The sequence below is a fragment of the Martes martes genome (assembly GCF_963455335.1).
Source record: "Martes martes genome assembly, chromosome: 4".
NCBI lineage: Eukaryota > Metazoa > Chordata > Mammalia > Carnivora > Mustelidae > Martes > Martes martes.
In genome coordinates, this window is record NC_137891.1 from 165,055,635 (window position 1) to 165,082,577 (window position 26,943).

Sequence of the window (26,943 nt, forward strand, 5' to 3'; positions counted from 1 at the left end):
AACCTCATTCTTTTTTTTAAGATTTTATTTATTTGAGAGAGAGAGAGAGATCACAAGTACAGAGAGAGATCACAAGTACAGAGAGAGAGGGGTAAGCAGGCTCCCCTCTGAGCTGAGCAGAGAGCCCGATGCAAGGCTCAATCCCTGGACCCTGACACCATGACCCGAACCCAAGGCAGAGGCTTTAACCCACTGAGCCAGCCAGGCGCCCTCCCCCACGCCTTATTCTTAAGTGAAAATACAAAATTCCACTGGGACTTTTACCAGACTGGCAAAGATCAAAATGTTTCAGAACACTGTTTATAAAGATTCAAGGAAATAGGCAATCCCACACATGGGTGGTAGAACTATAATGGGCATACTTCTTATAGAAAGCAATTTGCCAGCATTTATCAAGAATAAAAATGCATAAATCTTCTGACCTAGTAATTCTAATTAAAAATTTTATCTTACAGTAACTCACTCATGTGGAATTACGTACAAGGTTATTATTATTTTTTAAGAAAGATTTTATTTATTTATTTGACAGAGAGGGCACAAGCAGGGAGAGCGGCAGGCAGAGGGAAAAAGAGAAGCAGGCTACCCCCACCCCCACCACTGAGCAGGAAGCCCAATGTGGGGCTTGATCCCAGGACCCTGGGTTCATGACCCGAGCCAAAGGCAGACGGTTAACTGACTGAGCCACCCAGGCTCCCCAGTACAAGGTTATTAAATGCAGCATTATTTATAATAGCAAAATACTGGAAAGAATTAAAGTGTTTATTGTTAGGGACTGCTCAAATATATTATGGTACATTCATACAATGAAATTTTATGCAGTTGTAAAAAAATCAAGAAACTCTTTATGCATGGGTATAGGACAATCTCAAAAATATGTTTAGTGGACAAGCTGAAGAACAGTGTGGACTGCAAAGTACTATTCGTGAAAAATATCTCCAGGAGGATATTTGAGGAACAAACCCATTTGAGGAATGGGTACTAAAAAGGGGAAGGAGACTTTTCTCTTTTCAGTCTGTTTCTTGAATTTTGAATCAAGTGAATGTTACATGTTCTGATGAAAAAAAATCTTTTTCTTAGGAGATGAAATTCTGAAATAAAACAAACATTCCAGCAGAAATAACAAAATTCTTTTAGGTAAATTCAAACTAGCAAGTGTTACGTTTCTTTCATCTGATGGATAAACTTTTCCACAATGCCATTGAGTCTTTCAGGTTCCATCAGTTTATTTACCAATTCCTGCTCAACAGCTATCAGGGCTAGACCGCTAAGCTTCTCTTGTCCCATGGTATGACATAAATATGTTTTAAGACGGGGCAGTGTAGAAAATGAATTTTCAGCACTTGAAGTAACTGGCCAAGACAAAGCAGTATATAATAACTTTGATATGCAAGGAATATTATTGTGAAGACCATGCTGAATAAACAAACAGCCAAGATTGATGAAGTTGATACGATCATAATCTATGACAAAATTAAGCTTTGCATATTGCCGATAAAATCTAAGTTCTGGGATGATGTCTGCATCAAGTTTATAAAATTCTTGGACATGTTTGGCTGTTGTTTCATTTAACGGTTCATTCCATTTAAATAATAGTTCTGAAATTTGCTTCATTTTGCAATAATCAAACTCTGAAAAACATAGCTTTAAGTTATTTAATATAGTATCCAATCCTTGGTAATAAATATTAATTTTATATTGTTCTTCTGTTGAAGTAGGAAAAAACATATTATCTGAATTGCCAAGATCTACTGTTTTCTGAATTTTTCTTCTTTTCTGAAAAGAAGGTCTTTCAACTTCAAAACCTTTACTGGTTATTTTTTGACATATTTCCTCTGCGCCATCCCAGATAGTTTTGAAATAGGTATCATTTCTTTCGGATGATAAACATTCCAAAATTGCTTCTATTTTTGAAGACAATGAAAAAATATCTATGGTTTCACTTTGAAGCTCTTTGGAAAGAATTCCTGTAACACTTAACACTCGATACAGAAATTTCAAACAAAAGATAAATTCAAATTTGGAAACCAGTATTAACAAATCACTCAGTTCATCAGCCAAACTTGTGTTTGAAGAATGGCTTGATATAACTTCCAATGTTTCAATAATCTCTGGAAGGCCCTCAATCACAGACAGTAATATATGATCATGGACTGTCCAACATGATTGTGATGTATGTTTCTTGCATGTTTTGTTTTGACTTAGCTTAAAAATGTTTTGAAACTTTGCAGACATTTCCCCAGATACATGAATAGTGTTGAACAAAGAGTTGAGAGTATTTAGAGCACTTCGGAGTTCTTTCACTTCTTTACAAAACGTAATTACTGTTAGATCCAAAAAATGCGCATAACAATGTACGTACAAAGCTCTTGGCTCTTCTTTCTTGAATTCTGCTGCAATTTTATTAAATTGTCCCCTCAAATTAGTAGTACTATCATAGGCCTGGCCACATATCTTATTCAAATCAACTCCAATTTGCTGCAGGTAAGTTTTGATAGTCCCATGTAAGTCTGTCCCAGTCATCTCTTCAATATCTATGAAACCCAAGAATCTTTCTTTAATTAAGACAGCCTTTGACATTTTTTGTGGGTATCTTACACAAATCGAAAGCTGTTTTTTAGTGGCACTATCAGTTGTCTCATCACATATTATTGAAAAAGCTGAGGAGGCATTGATTTCATTCACAATATCTTGAAGCATTTCAGTCTTTATTATTTCAATAATATCATTTTGAATTTGTGTGCTATTATAGAAGTCAACTTGTAAATTCGTAAGTCGAAATATTTCTTCTCCTTTATCTTTTGCTCTTATTTCTAACAGTTCTAAAAAGTTGCCTTTATTCACAGATGAAATCGATTGGTCATTTCCTCTTAATGGTAAACACTGCTTCCCAAGAAATAAAATATTTTCAATTATAAGCTTTAGGTACTTTTTATTTCCTTCAATCTGTTTTGAATGAATAGATAAATTATCATTGATGGCTTCATCAAAAAATTGGTACTCCCTCCAATACTGCAATGACTTCAAATGCATCTCACTTTTTTCATGCTTTCTGAATTTTTCTAGAGTCTTTTTCCAATTAGAAATTCCTTGGGCTGTAAATGATTCTCCTCCACAATTAAAATTTTTTTGGCAGAACAACTGGCATGAGTAACAGAATGTCACATCCTTTTTAATATTTTTCAAATGCTGGAAATTTGAACACCAAGATTTTTTAATGTTTCGTGACTTATCTTTAATTTTTTGTACTCTGGATGTAAATTTTGGGTGACACAGTCCATCACTTATTTTCATAGATTTCATATTGTATGAAGCATCTTGGTCTGACACTTGATCTTTTTGTACTTCTACACTGGAGTCAACCGTAGGCTGACTGGGTATTGATGAAGATGGTGAAAGGCTTGGCTGTTCAACACTACTAGTAGCAATACCACTACTTGATTCACTGGGTAAACTCTTAGAAATTTTAGGGAGAAAAAAAGAAAAGCATTTGTTTGAACAGTTTTCAAATGATTAAAAATATCATACATATCTATTCTAACAACACAATAAAATGAATGGGTGAGTTACAATATGAGCTCCACTAGGGGGAAACATTAACAACTATTTATAATATAAAGTTGCAATCTAGATTTAGCATTAAATGTTCAAAGAATCTTTTGGTACGTAATTGTAATAAAAATAATTTTTATTGCTCATGTGACCTAGAATATTGAAAAAGGTAATAAAGAAGCCAGAGGAAAAACTGTGACTAATAATACTTCTGTTTAAATATTCTTATTAATAATTTGAAGTCAAACCTGACACTTGGGAAATTGAATGTGAATACCAAAAGATGTTTCTTGCTCAACTTTTTTGAGCTCTTGGATGAAAACAGGAATGAATATGCTCGTATATATATATGGACACACACACACACACATATATGCACAAAATATGCTTAAAAAAGAAAAGACAGTGTCAAAAATATTAAGGACAAAACTTACATCAACAATGACATTTGCTGTTACTGAAGATACTGTATCTGCTAAAATAAAAGAGTATCATCAATTCAAGATCTTATATGCTGTAAAATATATGCTATAAAATAGCATCATAAACTACAATTGCTTATTTCATATCAGACAACAAAAACAACCTTAGAATATAGATAGATTCATCAAGGATGGGAAAACAGTGTGTATGTCAAGTATCTTTCCTATCAATTTTACCTTGTAAGACATCAGAGTTCATGATGGGTAGGGAAACACGAGCATCTGCCAATGACACTATATTGCTTATAACTGGAGTTGTGTCTTTCTTTGGAGAAAAGGTATCCGTTGAGGCATCATGTACCATGGAAACATTTACTGAAAAAAATAAAAAGATTTCTCAAAAACCAAGCAGAATCAATCAATCAGAAAGCATTGTTTAAAACAAATGTTTCAACAAACAATGCAAAAATCTAATAGCCTGGGGCACCTGGGTGGCTCAGTGGGTTAAATGTCTGCCTTCAGCTCGAGTCACGATCCTGGGGTTCTGGGACTGACCCCACATCTGGCTCCCTGCTTGGTGGGGAGCCTGCTTCTCCCTCTCCCTCTGCTGCTCCCCCTATTTGTACACACCCTCTTTCTTGGTCAAATAAGTAAATAAACAAAATCCTAAAATCTAATAGCTTTAGGTATTGCTGGATATTGGAGTACAGCTTAGGGATGGCCAGGTTCTTTAGAATAACACATTAATAACCTTAGACTGTAACTGGTATTTTCCATTTTTTAATCTATTTTACCTTTGCATACAAGTTCTCAGAAATTACCCACAAAGAAAGAGATTCCTTTAGAATTTCCCAATGGGTATCATTTTTCATCAGTTTAAAAAATATTTTATTTTTTTAAAGTAATCTCTATACCCAACATGGGTCTAAAACTTATAACCCCAAGATTGAGAGTTGCTCACTCTACCGACTGAGCCAGCCAGGCGCCCTAATGGGTATCATTTCTAACTCCTTCAAGATTCATAACCCTCAACAAGAATGGAGCTAGACTGGTGTCTAAGCTAGTATTGCAAAGATTTCTATAATGAGCCAGTTTATATGATGTACAAGCCCATGGCATCATTTACTTTAAGTAAATAGGACCAATGGTCCTATATGAGGCTCTTTGATGGAATACAAAGTTGGCCTTGGGTTACTTGTGCTTTTCTATGAGTGAACTTCCAAGTATTTCCAACTAGTTCTATTTCCTGTAAAAAATGTGGCTAGTAACCTTGTTTTTACAAACCAGGGCTAAGTACAAAATTCTGTATTTTAACACAAAAATCTTTACAAATAAATATTAAATCTCTGGTTGTGAAGTATGCTTCCTTTTATATAAACTACTGGAGGGGCACCTGGGTGGCTCAGACGTTAAGCATCTGCCTTTGGCTCAGGTCATGATCCCAGGGTCCTGGGATCAGGTTCTCTGCTTGGTGGGAAGCCTGCTTCTCCCTCTCCCACTCTCCCTGCTGTGTTCCCTTCTCTTGCTGTGTCTCTCTCTGTCAAATAAATAAATGAAATCTTAAAAACAAAACAAAACTACTGGAAAACTTTTTTTTTTTTTAAACGTAGGCTCCTTGCCCAATGTGGGGCTTGAACTCCTGACCCTGAGATTTTTTTTTTTTTTAAGATTTTATTTATTAGTTGACAGAGAGAGATCACAAGTAGGCAGAGATGCAGGCAGAGAGAGAGGAGGAAGCAGGCTCCCTGCTGAGCAGAAAGCCCGATGTGGGGCTCGATCCCAGGACCCCGGGATCATGACCTGAGCCAAAGGCAGAGGTTTTAACCCACTGAGCCACCCCTCCTGACCCTGAGATTAAGCGTTCATGCTCATGCCAGCCAGGCACACCTGGAAAACATTTTTTTGCAATGAATTTTGCATTGTTTTGACTCTTAAGTCAGTTTAATTTCAAGATGAGTCAAGGTTATAAAGGAAAGCAGTAATATTCTTCAACATTTTCTAAACCTCTGATAACTGCTAAACAAATATTACCTGTAGATGATTCCATTTTAGTTTTATTGTAAGCAGAGAAACAATTAATAGAACAAAAAAGGTCTGTCTTCCCCAAGTCACTGGTGGTCTCAATCATTTCATCTGAGGGCTTCAATGATTTGCAAGGAACAGATGTAAGTGTTTTGGTTGGTTTCTGTTTAGAGATTAAAGTAATATTCATATTCCTGGCATATGACATATATTATTAACAAACAAAAATATACTCATCATTACTTCTCTTAGTTATAACATGACAAATGATGATAATAAAGCCACATTTTTATACTTTCTTAAAAACCAGAAAAAAATAATGAGCACTGGGTATTATATGCAATGATGAATGATGAATGATGAATCACTAAACTCCACCCTTAAACTAAAAATACCCTAATATGTTAACTAACTTGAATTAAAAAGAAGAGAAAAAAAAAGGCACTATAGATCACAGTGACAAAAATGAAAGAAACAGAGTCAATAAATCACTATTTGTGTTCTTTATCAGATATATATTAGTAGTGGCAGTAATATATATGCAAGCAATGAAGAAAGAGGTCACAGAATATGTTCATCACTCCAGGCAATCAAAGCCAACTGGATAAATAAACGAAAGTCTTACAATCATATCTCTTTCCTCAATTCCACTTTGAATATGAACTCAGGAAAGCCTTCCATTGGTACTGAGGAGGAGCCAGAAAACAGCTGTGGGAATCACTGTTTTTCTAGGCTAACCTCATGGTAAAAATTGCAAGCATATTGTAAGAAAGTAGCATATAAGCAGTAAAATACATAGAATATACTGCATTCAGGGGGCGCCTGGGTGGCTCAGTGGGTTAAAGCTTCTGCCTTGGGCTCAGGTCATGATCCTGGAGTGCTGGGATTGAGCCCCACATCAGGCTCTCTGCTCAGCAGGGAGCTTGGTTCCTCCTCTCTCTCTCTGCCTGCCTCTCTGCCTACTTGTGATCTCTGTCTGTCAAATAAATAAATAAAATCTTAAAAAAAAATTCTTAAAAAAAAAAAAGAACATAGAATTCAGGAAACAGTAAGTGTTCAAAGGTAAATGATAAATGATATAAACTGTGAGATGTACCATCTATTGTTTCTACTGGAAACAGGAACCATCATTCCTGGACGTAAGGCAATGGTAAACAAGAACTGCTTTTGGGGCTGTAAGTACAAGGACAAATGAAAATATCTTATGCAGGGGCTACTGGGTGGCTCAATCTGTTAAGTGCCTTTAGCTCAGGTCATGATCCCAAGGTCCTAGGATCGAGTCCCACATTAGGGTCCCTGCTTAGTGTCTCTGCTCAGCAGGGAGTCTGCTTCTCCCTCTGTCGTGCCCCCATTCTCTTTCTCAAATAAATAAATGCTCCAAAAAGAAAAATACAGATTTTCTTCTGTGAAAAACAGGATATTGGCAAAGGAACAATGAAACAAAAAACAGAGCAAAACTCTGAAAATTCTTTTATACTTTACTAGTATGACTTTTTATATTTTGAGAAGCCCTGGGGTGCCTGGGTGGCTCAGCCCGTTAAGCATCTGCCTTCGGCTCAGGTCATGATCCCAGAGTTCTGGGATCAAGCCCCACATGAGGCTCCCTGCTCAGCGGACAGTCTGCTTCTCCCTCTCCCTCTTCCTCTGCCCTTTCCCCTCCACTCATGCTGTCTCTCACTTTCTCTAACAAATAAAATCTTTTAAAAAAAAAAAAAAGATGTGGCTTACAAATGACCTATTTGAGTTGTTCAGACTTGATGAGAATCCTATCTCCAACTGCATGATTTTAAGGAAGAATTTGTGGAGTAGAATCGGGTCCCAAAGCATCATCTGAACAAGCAAGACAACTTCAACCCTACCTCATGAAAGGGGCTCAGACCATTAACTGCATTAATCTCATTTATTTTATTTTAAAGATTTTATTTATTTTTAGAGAGACAGAGCACAAAGCAGGGGGAGCGGCAGGAGGAGAGGGAGAAGCAGACTCCCTGCTGAGCACGGAGTCTGATGTGGGCCTCGATCCCAGGATTCTGGGATCATGACCTGAGCTGAAGGCAGATGCTCAACTGACTGATCCACCCAGGCGTCCCTGCATTAATCTCATTTAGTCCACCAAGGCAGGACCCAGCTTCTCTGCTCTCAGAACCTCCCACCCCAGGCTCTCCTACCAGAAATAGGGGATTATTTCTCATTCAGAAAAGCATGTAACAATCTGGGTTCATTTTAACCTTGCTTAGGTATAAGAAAACATAGAATTAGGGGCGCCTGGCCGGCTCAGTGGGTTAAGCCTCTGCCTTCGGCTCAGGTCATGATCTCGGCGTCCTGGGATCCAGCCCCGCATCGGGCTCTCTGCTCAGCAGGGAGCCTGCTTCCTCCTCTCTCTGCCTGCCTCTCTGCCTACTTGTGATCTCTGTCTGTCCAGTAAATAAATAATAAAAAAAAAAAAAGAAAAAAGAAGAAAACATAGAATTAAAAACACTTTGTGGTTGAATCTTACTGATCAGTAGGCCATTATTTCTACTACATATATACATTTTTAGACTTATTTATTTATTTGACAGAGACACACACGCACACACACACACACACTCAGTGAGAGAGGGAGCACAAGCAGGGGGAGCGGGAAAGGGAGAAGGAGGCCTCCCGTAGAGCAGGAAGCCCGATGCGGGGGCTCGATCCTAAGACTCTGGGATCGTGACCTGAGCTGAAGGCAGATGCTTAAGGACTGAGCCACCCAGGTGCCCCTCCTGCTATCTTTATTTGCAGTATATAAACAAGCTTTCATGTGCTTGGCTTTTCTTGAAGGCCAGATCATCCTGAGATTCTTGAAGAAAATCTCCATACAGCATTTATCGTGAATTGTTATGTAAGAGAAACTGTCAGAAGTCTTTTATTTAATCTTCTCCACTATCCTACCAACTGAAACTATTCCCAATGGTACTAACATCTAATCCCCACCTTTTCCTAAAGTGGGACCATCCACAAGTGAACTAATGGAAGGGACTCAGTCTTGGATGTTTCATTTGAGTCCCATGTAGTCAAATTCAAATGGAGTGGGTTTTTTTTTTTTTTTTAAGATTTTTATTTATTTGACAGAGAGACAGTTAGAGAGGAAACACAAGCAGGGGGAGTAGGAGAGGGAGAAGCAGGCCTCCCGCTGAGCAGGAGGCTAGATCCCAGAACCCTGGGATCATGAGCTGAGCTGAAGGCAGCCACCTAACGACTGAGCCACTCAGGTGCCCCGAATGGAGTGGTTCTTACTTCATGCAACAGGTCTTTATTCCTATCTGCTTATATGCTAGAATACTCGGAACTATTTTTTTTCACTATTTTATTTACTTATTTGAGAGAGTGAGTCTGCAACTGCACTGGGTGGGCAAGGGAGAGGGACAAGCAACTCTGCACTGAGCACAGAGTGGGATTCATGTGGGGCTTGATCTCCTGACATGAGCTGAAATCAAGAGTCAGATGTTTAACTGATTTAGCCACCCATGCACCCCACTCTTTGAACTATTAGAGTAATGGGACTGTCCTTTCATCTGAAGCATATGAAATGGACTAGAGACAGTTTAACAGGAAGCCCCACAGTTCTCAAGACAGACCATAATGAGGTTGTTGGAGTGAAACTGAAAACAGGCATTACTACAAAGACAGTGTTTCACATGCTGGTATTTTACTTCATATTGAATCTAGGATTTAAAAAAATTCAGTAAAAACTCTAATATTTAAGCAAAATAATCAGAATCCCTAAAAGTTAAAAAAAATGCAACTTACAACAGTAGTCTTCTGACACATGCTGCACTTGGTTAAAACGCTATTAGTGCATATTGTAACAAATGCTTTTCTTTTTTCTTCATATGATGAAAGACAAGATTGGCTGCAAAAATTCTTGCTAGAGGTATTATCTTCTAGCTGGACACTGATCACATCCTTTAGATTTAAGATGTCTCTAAAAAGAAAAACAAGGGTACCATTAAACACTTTTATAAGTTAAAGCACTCCTTCAAGTAACCCTCTCCCATTTCATCCACCTTTAGACTGTGCAACAACACTGACATCAGCCTTGAAATAAGAAAACCTGAATTTGGCATTTAGTTCCAGGACTTACATTACATAATGATGGGTGAGTCATGTATACTCCCAAATGTTGATTCCCTCATCTTTAAAGTAGGGATTATAAAACACAACTGATAGCACAGTTTTGAGGATTATCTAGTTTATATTAGTGCTAGTGATAACAGAATGATGATGAGAAATCACATATTCATACCTGACCAACTCTGTAATCTACAAGACAGAGGATATCATAATATGGTCTGAAAAACTCCAGGGAGCCTCCAGACACTTTTAGAGGGGTCCACCAAAACAAAATTATTTTGTTAAAATATTATTTGTCCAAAAAAAAAAGCCTTTTCCCCTATGTTAACATTTGAACTGATGGTGCAAAATCAACCCTGGGCCGCTGCAATTCCACTCCTAGATATGTACCCCGAAGAACTGAAGATAAGAACTCAAAAAAGTGTAAATACACTATTTCAAACAGCTAAAATATAGGGGCACTGGGCTGGCTCAGTTGGTAAAGCACATAACTCTTGATCTCAGGGTTTTGAGTTCAAGCCCCATACTAAGCCTGGAGCTTACTTAAAAAAGAAAAAAAAAAAAAAACAGCTAAAAGATGGAAACAGCCCAAATGTTCACCAATGAATGATTGGATAAACAAACTGTGCTATATCTATACAATGGAATCTTACTTAGCTACAAAAAAAGGAATGAAGTGCTGCTCTACATGCTATAATACATATAAACCTCAGATAAACCTTGAAAACATTATGCTAAAAGATGGACACAAAAGGTTGTATGCTGTAGGATTCCATTAATATGAAATATCCAGAATAGATAAATCCATAGATAGAATGCAGATTGGTGGTTACCAGGGGCTAGAGAGAGAGACCACCTCTGGGGAGAAATTGCCTACTGGATACACTGGAGTAACAGAAATGTTCTGAACTAGACACAGTGACTGTACTACTACTGGTGTGGCTTTATGTGAATTTCACCTCAATTCATTGGAAGAAAAAAAAATGATGCTGGGTCAAACGCTAGAGCCTTAGCACAAATTAAGGCAGTTGAACAAAAATGTCCTAGTATGTGTTACTCAATGCCACACATTTGGTATAAAAATCATTTACTTTATTAAACTTCATCCTTAACAACCTCTTTTTAGTATTCTGTGTGATATGGGACACAAGCATTAAGTACTTCTCTTGCACACTAAAGTATGATGGTTGTCTCAACGTAAATCTCATTTGGGAATGTTAAGAGTTACAACCCGAGGTAGCTACTTTTTTTCACGGAATACATTTTTACTTGAAAGAACAAACTATTATCCAGAGTGGGTAGCTGGCAAATATTTTCTCAAAAATGAATAAAGTAACATTGTTACTTCAAGATAAACAACTGGTAGTATTCATTGGCAATGATAAAAGTTGAGCTTTCGTTGAAAATCAGAATTTAGGAATATTTGCCATCTCCAACTTGATTGCTTCCCAATAGTTAAGCTTTCCTGAAAAGATTAGTGGTGATTTTTTGGTGTGTGTTTATTTTAACAAATGTGATTTTTAAAATCACATAAAGAAATATGCATACATAAAGAAATAGGCCAACAGGGGCGCCTGGGTGGCTCAGTTGGTTGAGTGTCTGCCTTCAGCTCAGGTCATGATCCCAGGGTCCTGGGATCAAGCCCTATATCAGGCTCTCTGCTCAGCGAGGAGGCTGCTGCTTCCTCTGCCGGCTCATGTTCATGTGCCCCCTCTCTCTCGGTCTCTCTCTCTCTTCTCTAATAAAATCTTAAAAAAAAAAAAAATATGCCAACATTTGGAAGATCTACATAACTCAGTGAACCAGTATTTTCCAGATTATGATAGCATGTAACAAAAATCATTCATTCATGGGTTAAAAAAAACCATTCAAAATAGAAAAGACTGATGTATTTTAACCTAACAGTACAAAAAAATTCATGGTTTCAATTTTCATGTTGTAACTAACCTTTAAGTACTACCTGTTTTCTGGTAGAGTATCAAAGAGCACCCACAAAATCTAAATGGCTATTAAAAAACACTCTTCCCTTTTCCAAATACATATTTGTAGTACCAGATTTTTTTTCACACTTGAGCCAAAACAACATTTTCCAATAAACTGAACACAGAGGCAGATGTGAAAACCCAGCCAGACACTGAAGTGGTTTGCAAAACTGATAAATAATGCTTAATGTATATGGCTATTTTTCATTAAAAATATTTATGTCAATAAGCACTGAGTTATTTTTTTTTAAAGATTTTATTTGACAGACAGAGATCACAAGTAGGCAGAAAGGCAGGCAGAGAGAGGAGGAAGCAGGCTTCCCACCAAGCAGAGAGCCCGATGTGGGGCTCAATCCCAGGACCCTGGGATCATGACCTGAGCCGAAGGCAGAGGCTTTAACCCACTGAGCCACCCAGGCATCCCTGAGTTACTATTTTTAAATGAGTTAATAATTAGCTTAAAAATTTCTCAGTTTTAATTTCTAACATAGTAATTGGTAGTTAGAACCTACTACATCAACTAAAGCTTGCTGGCTCTTCAAAAATTTTTTAGAGTGTAAAGGGGTCCAGAGACCAGAAATGTTTGAGAACTGCCATATCTGGCTACTTAGAACCCTCAGAATATCAATCTTTCAGGATAATAGTTTCCCAGATGAAATATTCCTAAAATCAACACTATTTTAACACTTCAACACTTATAAATTTTCAGTGTATTATGATTTTCCTCCTTAAATAGACAGTACCAAAGATAATAGGTTCATTTCATTATCATGAATCAATTGTTTGCTGGTTTAAAATATAGCTCTAAATGCAGTATCTGAATTGTGCTATCCTTGTACTTCATTTGACAAAAATTTTTCCAGGATTCACTGTGTACCAGCTAGTGTTTAGGCACGAGGAATATAAAGATGAGTATGATCTGGTTCCTCATCTCAAGAGGTTCATAGTCTAGGTGCGCCTGGGTGGCCCAGTCAGTTAGGTGTCTGCCTTTGGCTCAGGTCATGATCCTGGGGTCCTGGGATTAAGCCCTGCATCCGGCTCCCTGCTTGGCAGAGAGCCTGCTTCTTCCTCTCCCTCCGCCCTTCCCCCTGCTCCTTCTCCCTCTCAAATAAACAAAGAACATCTTAAAATAAAAAAAAAAAAAGGTTCATAGTCTAACTGGGACAATATCAATTCTTTCCTTAAAAACATTAATTTTATGATTAATGCTATGGGAATTATGAACACTACTAAAACACAAATCATGGAACAATGACTCTGAGTGGGTGGGGGAGTTAGTGAGAGGAGAGGAAAAAATGGTGCGGGAACAGACAAGAGGTAAAGATATTTCAGGAAGACCTTTAAAACAGAAAAAAATTAACAGATGGAAAGGGAGATAGAAGAAATTGCATCGGCAGAAGCATGGAAGTCTGAAAATACTTACTGATATTTACTGCTACCAGTATACTACATTCCTGGAATCTAATCTATGGAGTCATTACAAATAAAAAACTAAAAAATGAATTTTCTTAATAGTGCCTAAAATTAGCTTAAACAAACTCTAAGCACAGGACTGAAAAACTTTCCTACATGTAAGTGTTATATAGTCTTAGTGAACCAGGATATTCTGAACTCTGTTGATAGCTATCAGAATCTCTGGTTGGTTTCAACTAGGATACTAAAGTACAGAAATGACACTTCTTAAATACATTGCTCTCAAAAGAGGTCTTACCTTTCCAACATGATTTAAAATGCCATTTCAAAGATAACTTTTATTTGGTTAATGAAACAGAATAAATACCGCATTAACTGAAAACAGATTTTAAATCATTGCTATGAAAGAAACCTCAATGCTAACTGATAATTAGCTAAAGTCCTGAGAACTATGGCAGCACCTGGGTGGCTCAGTTGTTGGGTGTCTGCCTTCAGCTTGGGTCATGATCCCAGGATCCTGGGATCGAGCCCCGAATTGGGCTCCCTCCTCGGTGGGAGACCTGCTTCTCTCTCTCCTACTCCCCCTGCTTGTGTTCCCTCTCTTGCTGTGTCTCTCTCTGTCAAATAAGTAAATAAAATCTTAAAAAAAAAAAAATCTTGAGAACTATGTATTAATACAAGATGCTAATAAATATGGAAGAAAAAAAATTTCTAAAAAAGCAGCACAGGTTACTTTGAACAATGGATGGCCTCTCCCAGCCTAAGCATTACTACCAACTTTCTACCAACCTATACAATAGTATTTTGTATCCAAAAAATTTGTATTCCAAAGGAAGTAAAACTTTTTCATTATTTTTGCTCATATTGGATTTCTCCATCTTAGAAAATGACTTACACACTATATCTTTCCTGTTTCAGCCTTTTCAATCTGTCTGGGAGATCTGCTGAAGATGGATAATGGGGAAACTCCAAACACAGTAACATGATACCTTAACTTCTCAGGACCTCAGTTTCCTCAAAACCAAAAGAAAATGTTTGGACTGGATGATCTCTAAGGTCCCTTCCAGTTTTATGATTCTGCAGAGAAAGAAAGCAGACTGAAGAGAGTGCCTTATAGCCCTTAGCAAAAAGGAAAAAAGACATAGTATTGAAGGGTTGAAAAAACACAAGAGAAAGGTTGAGTTTCAGGGAGTAAGACTCGAAGCAACGGATAATACCCAAAGCAGCAGCCAAACAAAGAGCTGAAGCAACCAATAAAAAGGTGAGTTTGTTAAGAGAATAACAGTGATAATTAACATTTATTGAGGTCTTATTACATGCCAGTATTGTTCTGATCACTTGAATCTATTATTTAATGCTCATAATTCTTATGTGCATTTAATAAAACAAATGGGAATACTAAGAAGTTCTCAATGTTTGACTTTAGCATATAGATGTATCATCTGGGAACAAATGCAATCTGATTCAGTAGGTCTGGGTAAGTCCTGAGATTCTGTATTTTTATTTAAAAAGCTCCCAAATGATACTGATACAGCTCCTATGAGTTGCACATGAGTTCCACAATATAAACGTAAATGGAGGAAGCAAGATTTAAATTATGGCAATCTGATTCCAAAATAAGACATACGAAAGGAATTTATTATATTTACAAACAAAACCAGTGGCTTATGTGTTTTTTGTTCTGAAACAAAAATATTTAAAATTTAGCAATAGCATTTAATGATAACAAACCAGAATTATACTACAATAGGGAGTCTCAAAGCACACTGATCCTTTATACATCTTAGGGTAGAGTTCGAAGTTTTTTTGTGTGTGTGTTTTTTTAAAGATTTTATTCATTTGAGAGCCAGAGAGCAGGAATGGGGTGGGAGGAGCAGAGGGAGAAGGACAAGCAGGCTCCCTGTGGAGCAGGCAGCCTGATGCAGGGCTCAATCCCAGGACCCCAAGATCATTACCTGAGCCGAAGGCAGATGCTTAACAACTGAGCCACCCAGGCACCCCTCAAAGTCTTGGAGATTTTCCACTAATTCATAAAGTTACTACTACTTCCTATATAATAATATATATATTTCTGTCAAATAAATAACTATGTGTATATATATACACACACACACACACACACACATATATAGTTAGCAATACAAACCCCAACAGTAGCTCACTGAAATCTTGAAAAAATTACATCCACCCCTGTTCACCTATGACTATTCAATTTTGCAGAAGAATCAAATAACTTCATTTACCATTATGAGAAACATTATTTTATAATGTTATACCCTGGCTACTTTATACCTTGAAAGATCCAAATTATTCTATGATTAATGTGATAGTGGTTTGCACCCTATATAGTTAAATGATAAAATAAAATGGGCATATAATAATCCCATTTATACAGAATTTCAATTGAAAAGAGTAGGAAAGTCGGTAGTTACATTATATTTAAAGCTGAAGAGAAACAGAACTCCTTATGTTTTAATTTCCATAAATCTCTCAACAAAAAAAGTATGTCTGAAGAATCTAACAGAGGAACTGAAAGCAGAAGAAGCTTCCTTTCACTAAACCAAGGTGATACTTCTTCAGAAAAAAGAAAATAGGGGCGTCTGAGTAGCTCAGATGATTAAGCATCTGCCTTTGGTTCAGGTCATGATCCCAGGATCCTGGGATCAAGTCCCACATCCGGCTCCCTGCTCGGCGGGGAGCCTGCTTCTCCCTCTCCCTCTCCCTCTGCTGTTCCCCCTGCTTGTGCTCTCTCGCTCTCTCTGTCAAATAACTAAAATCTTAAAAGAAAAAAAAAGCAAAGAAAAGAAAAAATGAAAATGTAGACAGTTACAACCAAGTCTCTGATCAAAATCTATGTAGGGAAGTAAAAGGGACATAATTTAGAATTATATACTTTGAGCAGTTTGAACAAGTTCTCCTGGGAAGAGCTGGTGAATTGGCAGATGAAATGTATTCAGTGATGCACAGCGTGGAGCAGAAAAGCTGAGTAGATCCTTTCCTCTGATAAGCAGTTTGCCCCTTCTGAAGAATTTTTTTACAACCAGAACAGGAAACCTGAATAGCTGTGGTTGAAACTGAAGGAAGCATTTTACTCATGCCAGATGATGTCAGGGAAAGCTGAATGCCTGCAGTCAACTGTGGAGCTATAAACACAAAACAGGAAGGAAAAAAAATAGTATTTATGTAAAATTAAGTATGCATTCTTTTATTTTTCTTTTATTTTTCTTTTAGAGGTTGCTTCTGGACTTGAAACCCCAAAGAAACAATGCACTATTCAAAGACATTCTAAAAAAGCAGAATATTACATTGGTTAGAATAAATATGATTAATTTAAGTAATTCTATTACCACTGTCCGAAAATGTAGTGTTTATTTTTAGTTCATTCTCCTGAGTTTTAGGCTGCTGGGCTTGACAATACTCCTAAAAAAAAAAAAAAAAAAAAAAAAGAAAGAAAGAAAGAAAATAATGACTTCAATGTGCATAAAACAACTAATTACTCTATAGAAAATAATAATAAATTATGTTTTAAGTTTGTGCAGTGAACTGTGTAACTGAACTGAACCACAGGTGAGCACTCCCCTTTTGGTGACCTTTGGCTGACACATTATATTCTATACATTATATATATTATATTCTATCATATCTAGATGTGACTTCAGTAATTTTTGTTCACGTAGTCTTTCCATAAGCTACCACAAATAGAGGAGACACACTCAATAGTGACACCTATTTTACCTCCTTAGTTCTAATCAGTAACAGCTAACGGTCTTCATAAAGACCTTAAACACGAAAGTTGTTGGAAAGGGCTGAATGAGTCTTAGAGAGGATTTTTCAGAGCAGCAGGCACTCTAAACATGATCTATGTGTTTCAATGTTCATAGATTTGAAGAAGCAACCAATACTTCCTAGATGGACAACATTCCCCAGTGTCACCAACTCAATGTTGGTGACATATCCTTACTTAATACTGATTGACTTTAGGCTATTTCTAAACAGAATACCAGAAATAAATTAAAGTTGAATTTACTTTTTGTTTCCTTAGAAATTTCAGCTAGTTCATATACATACATTTTAAGGAAATGTGGCATTATATACAGAACATTAACAGCTTGAGTCAGTTTATCATTTACACGTTCTTTAGCATATAGTACGTCTAAAGTTGTTTATGAATAAACATGGAACTGATTTGGGCAAAATAATTAAAAAGAAAAAATCCCAAGAATTCATAATGTACTAAGTAGAGTCAGGAGCATAATAACATTTAATTAGTTATTCATATTGTTTCAAGTTAAGAAAAATAAAAACAAAAATACGTTAACCTTGGCTAGGCCCATAATATCCTAAGCAATCCTTTTATTAATCCAAAACCCAATTCCAAACATCCATTTTTTGCTCAGATCATATTCTTCCATTTAGTTGTGATGGCACTTCACGCCATATACCCTGCATTATTTGACCAACTGCTTAGGGGAAGATAAAGATTGTGGGTTTTCAGCCAGTAAACCAGCATCTGCATAACTGAAATGCATACTTCAATGCTGCTCTACAAAAAAGAAAATAAAGTAGGATATTTACCTGAGCATTTTCAGGTTCCGTCTTAATTTCATCTAGCTGTCCCAGTTGTGGTGTCCCTGCTTTGTCACATTTACCATCTATTGGTGATTCTTTCATCTTGGTGTTTGATGCAAAGGAATCCTCCTGTTCCAAACTAATGAATTTCTTCTTGGGGAATAGTATCTAGGTTCCTAAAATATGAATTGATGGGAGAGTCTCATTTTAAAATTAGTCCTTTTAAATATGGTAACTTCTGGAAGCAGAAAGGGTCTTTAGACAGCTTAGACTCAAGGTTCCTTCACAGTGCAACACTGGCTTTGTTCCCTTCATCCATTACTCCTCAACATAGCTTTGTTATATAATTCTTTGGTAGACCTATCTACACGCTTTCTTCTGGAACTAGTTTTCTTCACTTCTACTCTCCCAGGGCTGCCTAGAGCATAAGCTCACCAAACCCGCAAGTTTACTTTTAACTTAAATAGTCTTAGAAAACATAGTCTTTTATCCAAGGTTAATCCAAATACCTGTGCTCACTACCTCTCCCCTGCCACTGCCCTCTTACAGAGCCGATTATTATCTATATGCTCTTCAACTCCTCTTTCCCTCCTTATTGGTTCTTCACATATAAACACTCAAATACATTCAAGGATCCAACTTTTAAAGCTACTGCCTTCTCTCTGGCCACTCTCTTCCCTCACCCTTGAACCTCTGTTTTCTTGAATCCTATGACTCCAAGGCCTATTTCTCCTCCTATCTCTTTGCCAGTCTTCTCAAACATTTATTTCACCTGCTTCTAAAATACTTGTGTTCTGGGGTGCCTGGGTGGCTTAGTTAGTTCTCAGTTAAGCATCTTTCTTCGGCTCAGGTCATGATCCTGGGGTCCTGGGATAGAGCTCCGACTCAAGCTCTCTGTTCTACTTCTCCCCCACCCCCAGCTTGTGCTCTCTCTCAAATAAATAAATCTTTAAAAAAATAAAAATATTTGTGTTCCCCCGAAGCACAATTCCACAGGACTCTTTCTCACTTGTTCCTTGGGCATAACCCTGGATTCAACCATCATTTATAGGCTGATTTCCCCCTATATTTCTGAGCTCCAGCCCATATACCTAATTGCCTACTAAATCTCTCCACTCGGATGCTCCACAGGTCCCTCAAATTCAAGAGACTTAAAACTATATTTTTATATAAATCCCAAAGCCTGCTTTACACATGTTTCCTTTCTTGGTAAAATCAACTATCCTATATACCCAATCTCCCAAACCAAAAACTAGGGGGTAATCCTAAGTTCCTCTTCCCTTAAAGTTCCCACATCTAATCACCAGTGGATCAATATAAACCTTCTAAATATGTTTTGAATCTATTTTCCATTTACACCTCATGCCTGCCCCTCCTCCCCGATTAATGGATTCCTTTTTGGTAACTAGATAAGATAGTTAAAATCCAAAAATCAAAATAAAGAAGATTGCTGCACATTCAGGCTTAAAAAATAATTCCATTTTATAGCTTTTGAGGAACTACAAGTGACTTTTTTTTTTTTTTTAAGATTTTTATTTATTTGAGAGAGAGCCTGTGTGTGCACAAGCAGGTGGGAGGAACAGAGGTAGAGGGAGAAGTAGGCCTGCTGCTGAGCAGGGAGCTGAGCTGAGCTGGGCTTGATCCCAGGACCCTGAGATCATGACTTAAGTCAAAGGCAGGCGCTTAACCATCTGAGCCACCCAGGTGTCTCCTTCAACTGCCTTTTGATTGCTCAGCCCCAATGCCTCTATTTCCAGGGCAGACTGGTTCCCTCTATCTTCTTTTCTCTCATCTTTGGTCCTTTCCCCACTTTTCTGGTAGCTTTTACTGAAAGTCCCTATTCTAGAGCAGAAAACTGAATAAGTAAGGCCTGTGAAGTGCAATAAAAGCTCTATGGCCTCTGCCCAGCCCATGTGAGCATTACACACAAGCAGCAAAGCAAAACTCACAGGAAATTAACTACTAGACTGTCATTCACCTGAAAGAAAATATGCAAGTCTAAAAATCAATAAAACAAAGCATCTGTGAGCTTTTGCATCTTGGAGTCCCTTCGAATACGTCAGTGATCACACCAATAGGCAAATAATGGAAAACACCTTGAAAGTGTAATTAATTAATCTAAAATATGTTTCTGAAGCAGGGAAAACAGTAAATAACATTTCTTTAGCTATCAGAAAAAACAAAAAGAGCAAAAAACATATATGAAATACAAATTCAATACTTCTTTTTCCAACAAGATGCACATTAGAGTAAAATAAGCCCTAGAAACCTTTTTTAAAATTTTTTAAAAAATTTTTTATTTTTAAAGATTTTATTTATTTATTTGACAGACAGAGATCACAAGTAGGCAGAGAGGCAGGCAGAGAGAGAGAGAGGAGGAAGCAGGCTCCCCACTGAGCAGAGAGCCGATGTGGGACTCGATCCCAGGACCCTGAGACCATGACCTGAGCTGAAGGCAGAGGCTTAACCCACTGAGCCACCCAGATCCCCCATTTTTTTTTTTTAAAGATTTTATTTTGGGTGCGCCTGGTTGGCTCAGTTAGAGAAGCATGAGTGAGGCTTGAACTCATGACCCTAAGATCAAGAGTCGCATGCTCCTCCAACTGAGCCAGGTAGGTGCTCTGAAACCTCTCTTTAATATAGTCTATCACTAGTCTTACCTGGGGATAAACCATGTATGTCGCAGAGTAGTAACAGTCCTAGGATAAATGTGGCACATGTTCCTGCTAGTTAATACTACTTGGTAATAACCAATTAAAACATTTTAATTTAAACCAAAGAGGATTAGATCATGAAGCAGAAAACCAAATTCACATTTTTAAAAAAGATTTTATTTATTTATTTGACAGAGAGAGAGAGCACAAGCAGGGGGAGTGGCAGGCAGAGGGAGAGGGAGAAGCAGGCTCCCTGCTCAGTTGGTTAAGTGTCATGATCTCAGGGTCCTCGGATTGAGTCCCACATTGTTCAGCGGGGAGCCTGCTTTTCCTTCTGCCTGCTGTGGCTACTGCTTATGCTCTCCATGTCTCTCTCTCTGACAAATAAATAAAGTCTTAAAAAAAAAAAAAAGACTAATAAGTCTAGGGGTACCTGTTTGGCTCAGTCGCCAGAGCACAAAATACCTGATCTCAGGGGTCATGAGTTCAAGCCCTATGTTGGGTGTACAGATAACTTAAAAAAAAAAAAAAGAAGAGATGATAAATCCAGGCACAACAGATAAATTAACAGGCTTTACCCCTGAACACACGTGACAGGACAGAGCAGAGGAAAAAGGCCAAGCAGAAAACAGCAGCATACTGAGCTAAGGAGATGGGAGTTCTGGTGGCCAAAGCATGAAGGACAGGAACAAAGGTTCCACAAAGCAGAATCAAGGAGAAACAAGCCTCCCAATTTGCATACAAATATTCTCCTCCTCCACTTATTAGCTGACTTCCAAATGTACATTACAGAGTATGACACTAAAAAATCTATCAGAAAACAGCAGGTTGAGTCTAAAGAACTGAAGAGATTTTAGTAGCTTTGCAGAGCTAATAACAAAGTTGAAATTTAAGTCCAGCAAAGGTAGAGGGGATTTGGTAAAGATCTGGACTTGCAGTTGAGACTCTAGAGGACCACTCCCTAGAAGAAAGGGCAAACCAAAATAAATTGGCCCTAAAAAGGGGTAAGACTAACCCTCAAAAGGATCACTATAATCTGTTGCAGGGGGAAATATATATATGTATGGTCGGTTAGAACTACCTGACTGCCTACAGGAAAACAGCCCTCTCTGGAGGAAGTGCACCTAGAGTCTTTAAATTTTTTCATCCATAATACAATAAAAATTTATGGGTACATCTCAACAAAAAAACCCCAAATAAGACTGACTGAAAACCAATGAAAAGAAGAGAGAGAAAAGAAAAAAGATAAAAGAACAGACCTATAGGTAACTCATATTGGTATTATCAGGCTAGGACATTTGAGAAAATAGAGAAAAAGATGGAGAAGCTTAGGAGAGTCCCGGAATAATTAAAAAACAAAAAGTCATGGAAATTTGAGATCTGTAAAATAAAATTCGGAAATTATGAATAAATACATTTTATATCAATAGTATGAAGTAGTTCAGATTGATACATAAAAGGATAAAAATACAAATAAGTAAAGTAATATGTGGAACAAGGCTAAAAGGTTACACAGATGTAAACAGAGTCTCAGAATAAGAGAAAACAGACAATCCAACAGAAGCAATATTTGAAGAACTGTTGGCTAGACAATTTCCCCAAAATGAAGAAAAATATCAAACCACACAAATTCAAGAAGTTCTATGCATAACAAATACGGTAAATATAAAAGGGAAACACAACTACCCACGTCATAGTCACACTCGTGAAAACTGAAGTTAAAAAAAAAAAAATCTTAAAAGCAGCTAAAGAAAAGACTTAACATACAGGAGAACAAAAATTAGAAAACAGACTGTTCTCTTCGCAGAAACAATGAAGGCCAGAAATCAATGGAGTATCTTTAAGGAGCTGGGGGCAGGGTGGGGGGTGGAAACCTACTTAAAATTCTCTAGTCAGTAAAAATATCCTTCAAATACAAAGGTGAAGGGGTGCATGGGTGTCTCAGTCAGTTAAGGGTCTGCCTTCGGCTCAGGTCATGACCCAGGGTCCTGGGATGAGCCCCACATCTGGCTCCCTGTTCCCCGGAGAGTCTGCTTCTCCTTCTCCCTCTGCCTGCCACTCTGCCTACTTGTGCTCTCTGTCAAATAAATAAATAAATTCTAAAAAAAAAAAAAAAAAAAGGTGACATCAGGAGATTTTCAGATAAATGAAAATGAGAATTTATCACAAACAAACCTATACTGTAGAAATGCTAAAGAATATTCTTTAAGTTAAAGTGAAATACTGAATGGAAATCTGGTATAAAAACTGGAAAGGGAGGCGGCGCCTGGGTGGCTCAGTGGGTTAAGCTGCTGCCTTCGGCTCGGGTCATGATCTCAGGGTCCTAGGATTGAGCCCCGCATCGGGCTCTCTGCTCAGCGGGGAGCCTGCTCCCCCCTCTCTCTCTGCCTGCCTCTCTGCCTGCTTGTGATCTCTGTCACTCTCTCTGTCAAATAAATAAATAAAATCTTAAAAAAAAAAAAAAACTGGAAAGGGAGAAGTAAACAAACTGCTTTTATTTGTAGAGAGCATGATGGTGTACATAGAAAACCCTAAGGAATATCTTCTCCCCACGCAGTAAAATAATCGAATAAGTGAACTTAATACAACATCAACATTTAAAAACCTCATCTCACCACTTCACCATTGTTCTAGAGATTCTAGTCAGGTTAATAATGCAAGAAAAGAAAAGAAATCTTGAAAAGGAAGAAGTAAAACTGTCATTATTTACAGATGACATGTTGTAAACATTTAAAATCCAAAAGGATCTCCAAGTAATTACTGCAATTATTAAGTGAATTTAGGAAGGTCAATATTAAAAAATCATTTTTTTACTAGGACAATTAAATAAAGCTGAGCTCCCCTGCTAGAACCTCCAAACAAGCTCTCAAGGCCCATTTATTTTTATTTTTATTTTATTTTTTTAAAGATTTTATTTACTTATTTGACAGAGAGAGATCACAAGTAGGCAGAGAGGCAGGCAGAGAGTTGGGGGGAAGCAAGTTCCCCGCCAAGCAGAGAGCCCGATGCAGGGCTCGATCCCAGGACCCTGGGATCATGACCTGAGCTGAAGGCAGAGGCTTTAACCCACTGAGCCACCCAGGCACCTCTATTTTTATTTTTTAAGAAGATTTTATTTCTGGGGCGCCTGGGTGGCTGGTGGGTTAAGCCTCTACCTTCAGCTCGGGTCATGGTCTCAAGCCCCACATGGGGCTCTCTGCTCAGCAGGCAGCCTGCTTCCCCCTCTCCCTCTGCCTGCCTCTCTGCCTACCTGTGATCTCTCTGTCAAATAAATAAAATCTAAAAAAAAATTTTAAAAAAAGGAAGATTTTATTTCTTCATTTGTCAGAGAGAGAGAGGGAGAGTGAGCAAATGAGTGCACAAGCAGGGAGAGCAGCAGGCAGTGAAGCAAGCTCCCCACCGAGCAGGGAGCGGGATGTGAGACTTGATCCCACGACCCCAGGATCATGACCTGAGCCTGGCTGTAGGCATAGGCAGACACTTAGCAGACTGAACTACACAGGTGTCCCCCAAAATAAAAACTTTATAACAACGATTTCTAAAGCATCACAAAACATCAAATATATGAAGACATCTCATGAAGCATGTCCAGATCTCTACACTAAAAACAAAACAGTGCTGAGAGAAATCAAGGAAGATATAAATAACACAGCATGCTCTTTGACTTAATACTGTTAAATAAGTTTTCCCCAAAATTGAGCTACAGATCAAAATCTCAGTTTTTGCGGAATTTGCAAAGTGATTCTAATGTATATGGAAAGTATACAAAACCTAGAATAGCTAAAACAACCTCAAAAAAGAAAGCTGGAGGACTTACTAATAAAGCTACAGTAATTAATATAGTGTGGTAATGGTTACAAGAAAAATAAAGGGACCAATGTGTCCACAAGCTGATATACTCTTTTTACTTCTTTGCATTACAGCCACTTCCTCATTACACTTTGCAAAAATACGTTTTATACCACTTGTGTTCTGCAAGCTCTTTTACTGGTTTGACAGAAAGACTGGAGGCACATGGCTAAGTGCTTTTCAAACCAAATTAAAACCTCCACGCTTAGTTCTATAGGCAATGGGGAGCCACTATTTATGAAGCGCCTACATACTACAATTAGAGGGATAATCAGGATGTCCCAACACTCTGTAATACTCTGCGAGCACAGGATAATTGTAACAATATAAACATATGCAAGGTAAAAAAGCAGAAATGAAGGAAGAGAAAATGGTCACAGTCTTCTAGAAGATAAAATCTGAGCTAGGTTTTAAAGGGCCTACAAAGCAATGATGAAAGGATAGTCCAGGTTGGAGAGAGAGCATGCTTACCCTTGTAAATCAGTAGCTTTTGCGGTTCAGCAAACATTTCATTCGTGTTTTTTAGTTACTTTAAAAACAATAAAATCATAAGATAAACAGTTAACTGTGTCATATATCAAATGTTAATTATTTTGGAGACGTCCAAAGCATTAATTTGTGCTATATTAACACTGACTTTCAGAAAACAGCTTTTCCTGCCACCCAGGTGAATGCGATTCAGTTCTCTATACCCGTGTCACTGATGAGGAAGATTACAGCTTTTCACCTATTCTTTTTGGATTCTGACCTGTATATGTTCACTCAGCTGGAGACAAATTCTCTATTTTGGCAAGGGCATCTACTCACTTAACGCTGTTGTCTCAGCCTAAGTGTTACATGGCAAACTGTTGAGTCCTGATACTGCCAGGGCTAAATGTAATACAGTTCTTGTTATAAAGTTTAAAGGCTTCTCGTCTTGTGTATTTGCCATGAAGAATACTAGTTACCGTCAGGTGTTATCAGTGGTTCAACTCTTACTGAAACCGCACCTGAGAAAGCTGGAAGATACCGTTTGCAAACACTAGTCCATGCAAACCAAGATACTATCAATCCTGGGCACTAAAGCAATATACTGAAATAAAGCGATAAATTAATCCCAATTCAAGTCAATCTCAATTTGAAGTCCGAATTTATCGAGTCAAACTTTTGTACTATTTAATCTTTTAGCTGAGATTCCGTGTACACATCTAACTGGAAAAGGACTTCCATGAATTTTTTAAAGTTGTTTGTAAAAACAGTACTGCTTAATGAGGAACTACACGTATGACCAGATGAATGTCTTAAGAGGCCGCGGATAAAGACCAAAGGCTTCAACTCCCAGTAACGGCGCAGGGGCAGCAGGCGGCGAGAAACGCTGGAAACGCGGCGCACGGATCCCCCGATTCTGCGCACAGGGTTAAAGGAGACGGCAACCACGCAATCCTGGGGCCTGACCCCGAGCTCCCGACCCTCACATGGCAGAATCCGCCCTCAGGGACCCATCTTTAGGACCCCGGCCCGACTAGACGCTTCATCCTCCCTCCGAGAGGCGAAACTTTCTGCCCCTTTCCGGTAAGGCACAGGAATCAATACCGACACTACGGCCGCTTAAGGGGGCTTACTAATTTCTCTCAGAGACGCTGGCCACACGAGGATTCTCAAAGGAACTTCGACGCCAAACGGTCACGCAGGCCCCGCCCCTTTCCCGCCGTGCTCTGCGGGTGAGCATGCGCATTGCAGCGCAGCCCCGCTGGCCGGGGGTTGGTGGGCGGGAGGAGAGACCTGCGTTCCCTTAGCTACAGAGGGCGGGGGAGAGCTCGTGGTGCTGCCCAGGGTCTGATCTTTGAAGTCATCTTGGTTGGCCCCAAATTTGGACCCTTGGAGGCTAGGGCAACGTTGGGATGGACTCAGAGTTCAGGCGGGGCCGTTGGATTTACTGGATTCGATGGGTCTATTGGCAATTTGTGTAAATCCCAATTTCTTCACCCCCCCCTTTCTTTTTTTAAAAGATTTTATTTGACAGAGTGAGAACAGGACAGCAAGAGGGAACACAAGCAGAGGGAGTGGGAGAAGGAGGAGCAGCCTTCCTGTTGAGCAGAGCCCAGCGCAGGGCTCCATCCCAGCACTCTGGGATCATGACCTGAGCTGAAGGCAGACGCTTAAGGACTGGGCCACCCAGGCGCCTCAATTTCTTCATCCTTGAAACAGGATTTATTAGAGTGCCTTTGCCATAGGCATGTGAAGATTGGAAAGGCAATGCTGGTAAAGTTCCAGGTACACAGTAAATTCCCAGTAAAAGGAATTATCTGCAGTGATATTGAGGGGGTTCAGGCCTTTTCTATTTTGGGGCGCTCTTTTATGTTAAAAAAATCCCAAAAGAGTGTGCAAAAATCATGGTTTATTTTA

General features: G+C 38.4%; 1 protein-coding gene across 4 annotated transcripts; it reads right to left on the minus strand.

Annotated features, from left to right (window-relative positions):
• Nucleotides 1–506: 506 nt before the first annotated feature.
• Nucleotides 507–26,256, minus strand: ZMYM1 (zinc finger MYM-type containing 1). Of its 4 annotated transcripts, XM_080802911.1 has the most exons (10): nt 26,160–26,247; nt 25,030–25,087; nt 18,062–18,231; nt 16,834–16,906; nt 16,380–16,629; nt 9,768–9,942; nt 6,003–6,156; nt 4,209–4,346; nt 3,984–4,024; nt 507–3,453 (listed from the first exon to the last, which is right to left on the minus strand). In XM_080802911.1, exons 3-10 carry the CDS (start codon nt 18,155–18,157, stop codon nt 1,156–1,158), a joined length of 3,225 nt encoding a protein of 1,074 aa, XP_080659037.1. In that variant the 5' UTR covers nt 18,158–18,231; nt 25,030–25,087; nt 26,160–26,247; the 3' UTR covers nt 507–1,155. The 4 variants fall into 4 exon arrangements, with proteins under 4 accessions (XP_080659037.1, XP_080659036.1, XP_080659038.1 ...); XM_080802910.1 differs by lacking the exon at nt 25,030–25,087 and having other exon boundaries at nt 26,160–26,256; XM_080802912.1 differs by lacking the exon at nt 25,030–25,087 and having other exon boundaries at nt 16,837–16,906; nt 26,160–26,254.
• Nucleotides 26,257–26,943: the final 687 nt, after the last annotated feature.

Coding starts and splice junctions, on each gene's coding strand:
- ZMYM1 (XM_080802910.1), bottom strand. CDS start 18,157: ATGAAAGAATCACCAATAGATGGTAAATGTGACAAAGCAGGGACACCA. Junction 16,907..18,061: donor CGGAACCTGAAAATGCTCAG/GTAAATATCCTA, acceptor TTTTTTTTTTAG/GAGTATTGTCAAGCCCAGCA. Junction 16,630..16,833: donor CACTACATTTTCGGACAGTG/GTAATAGAATTA, acceptor TTGTGTTTATAG/CTCCACAGTTGACTGCAGGC.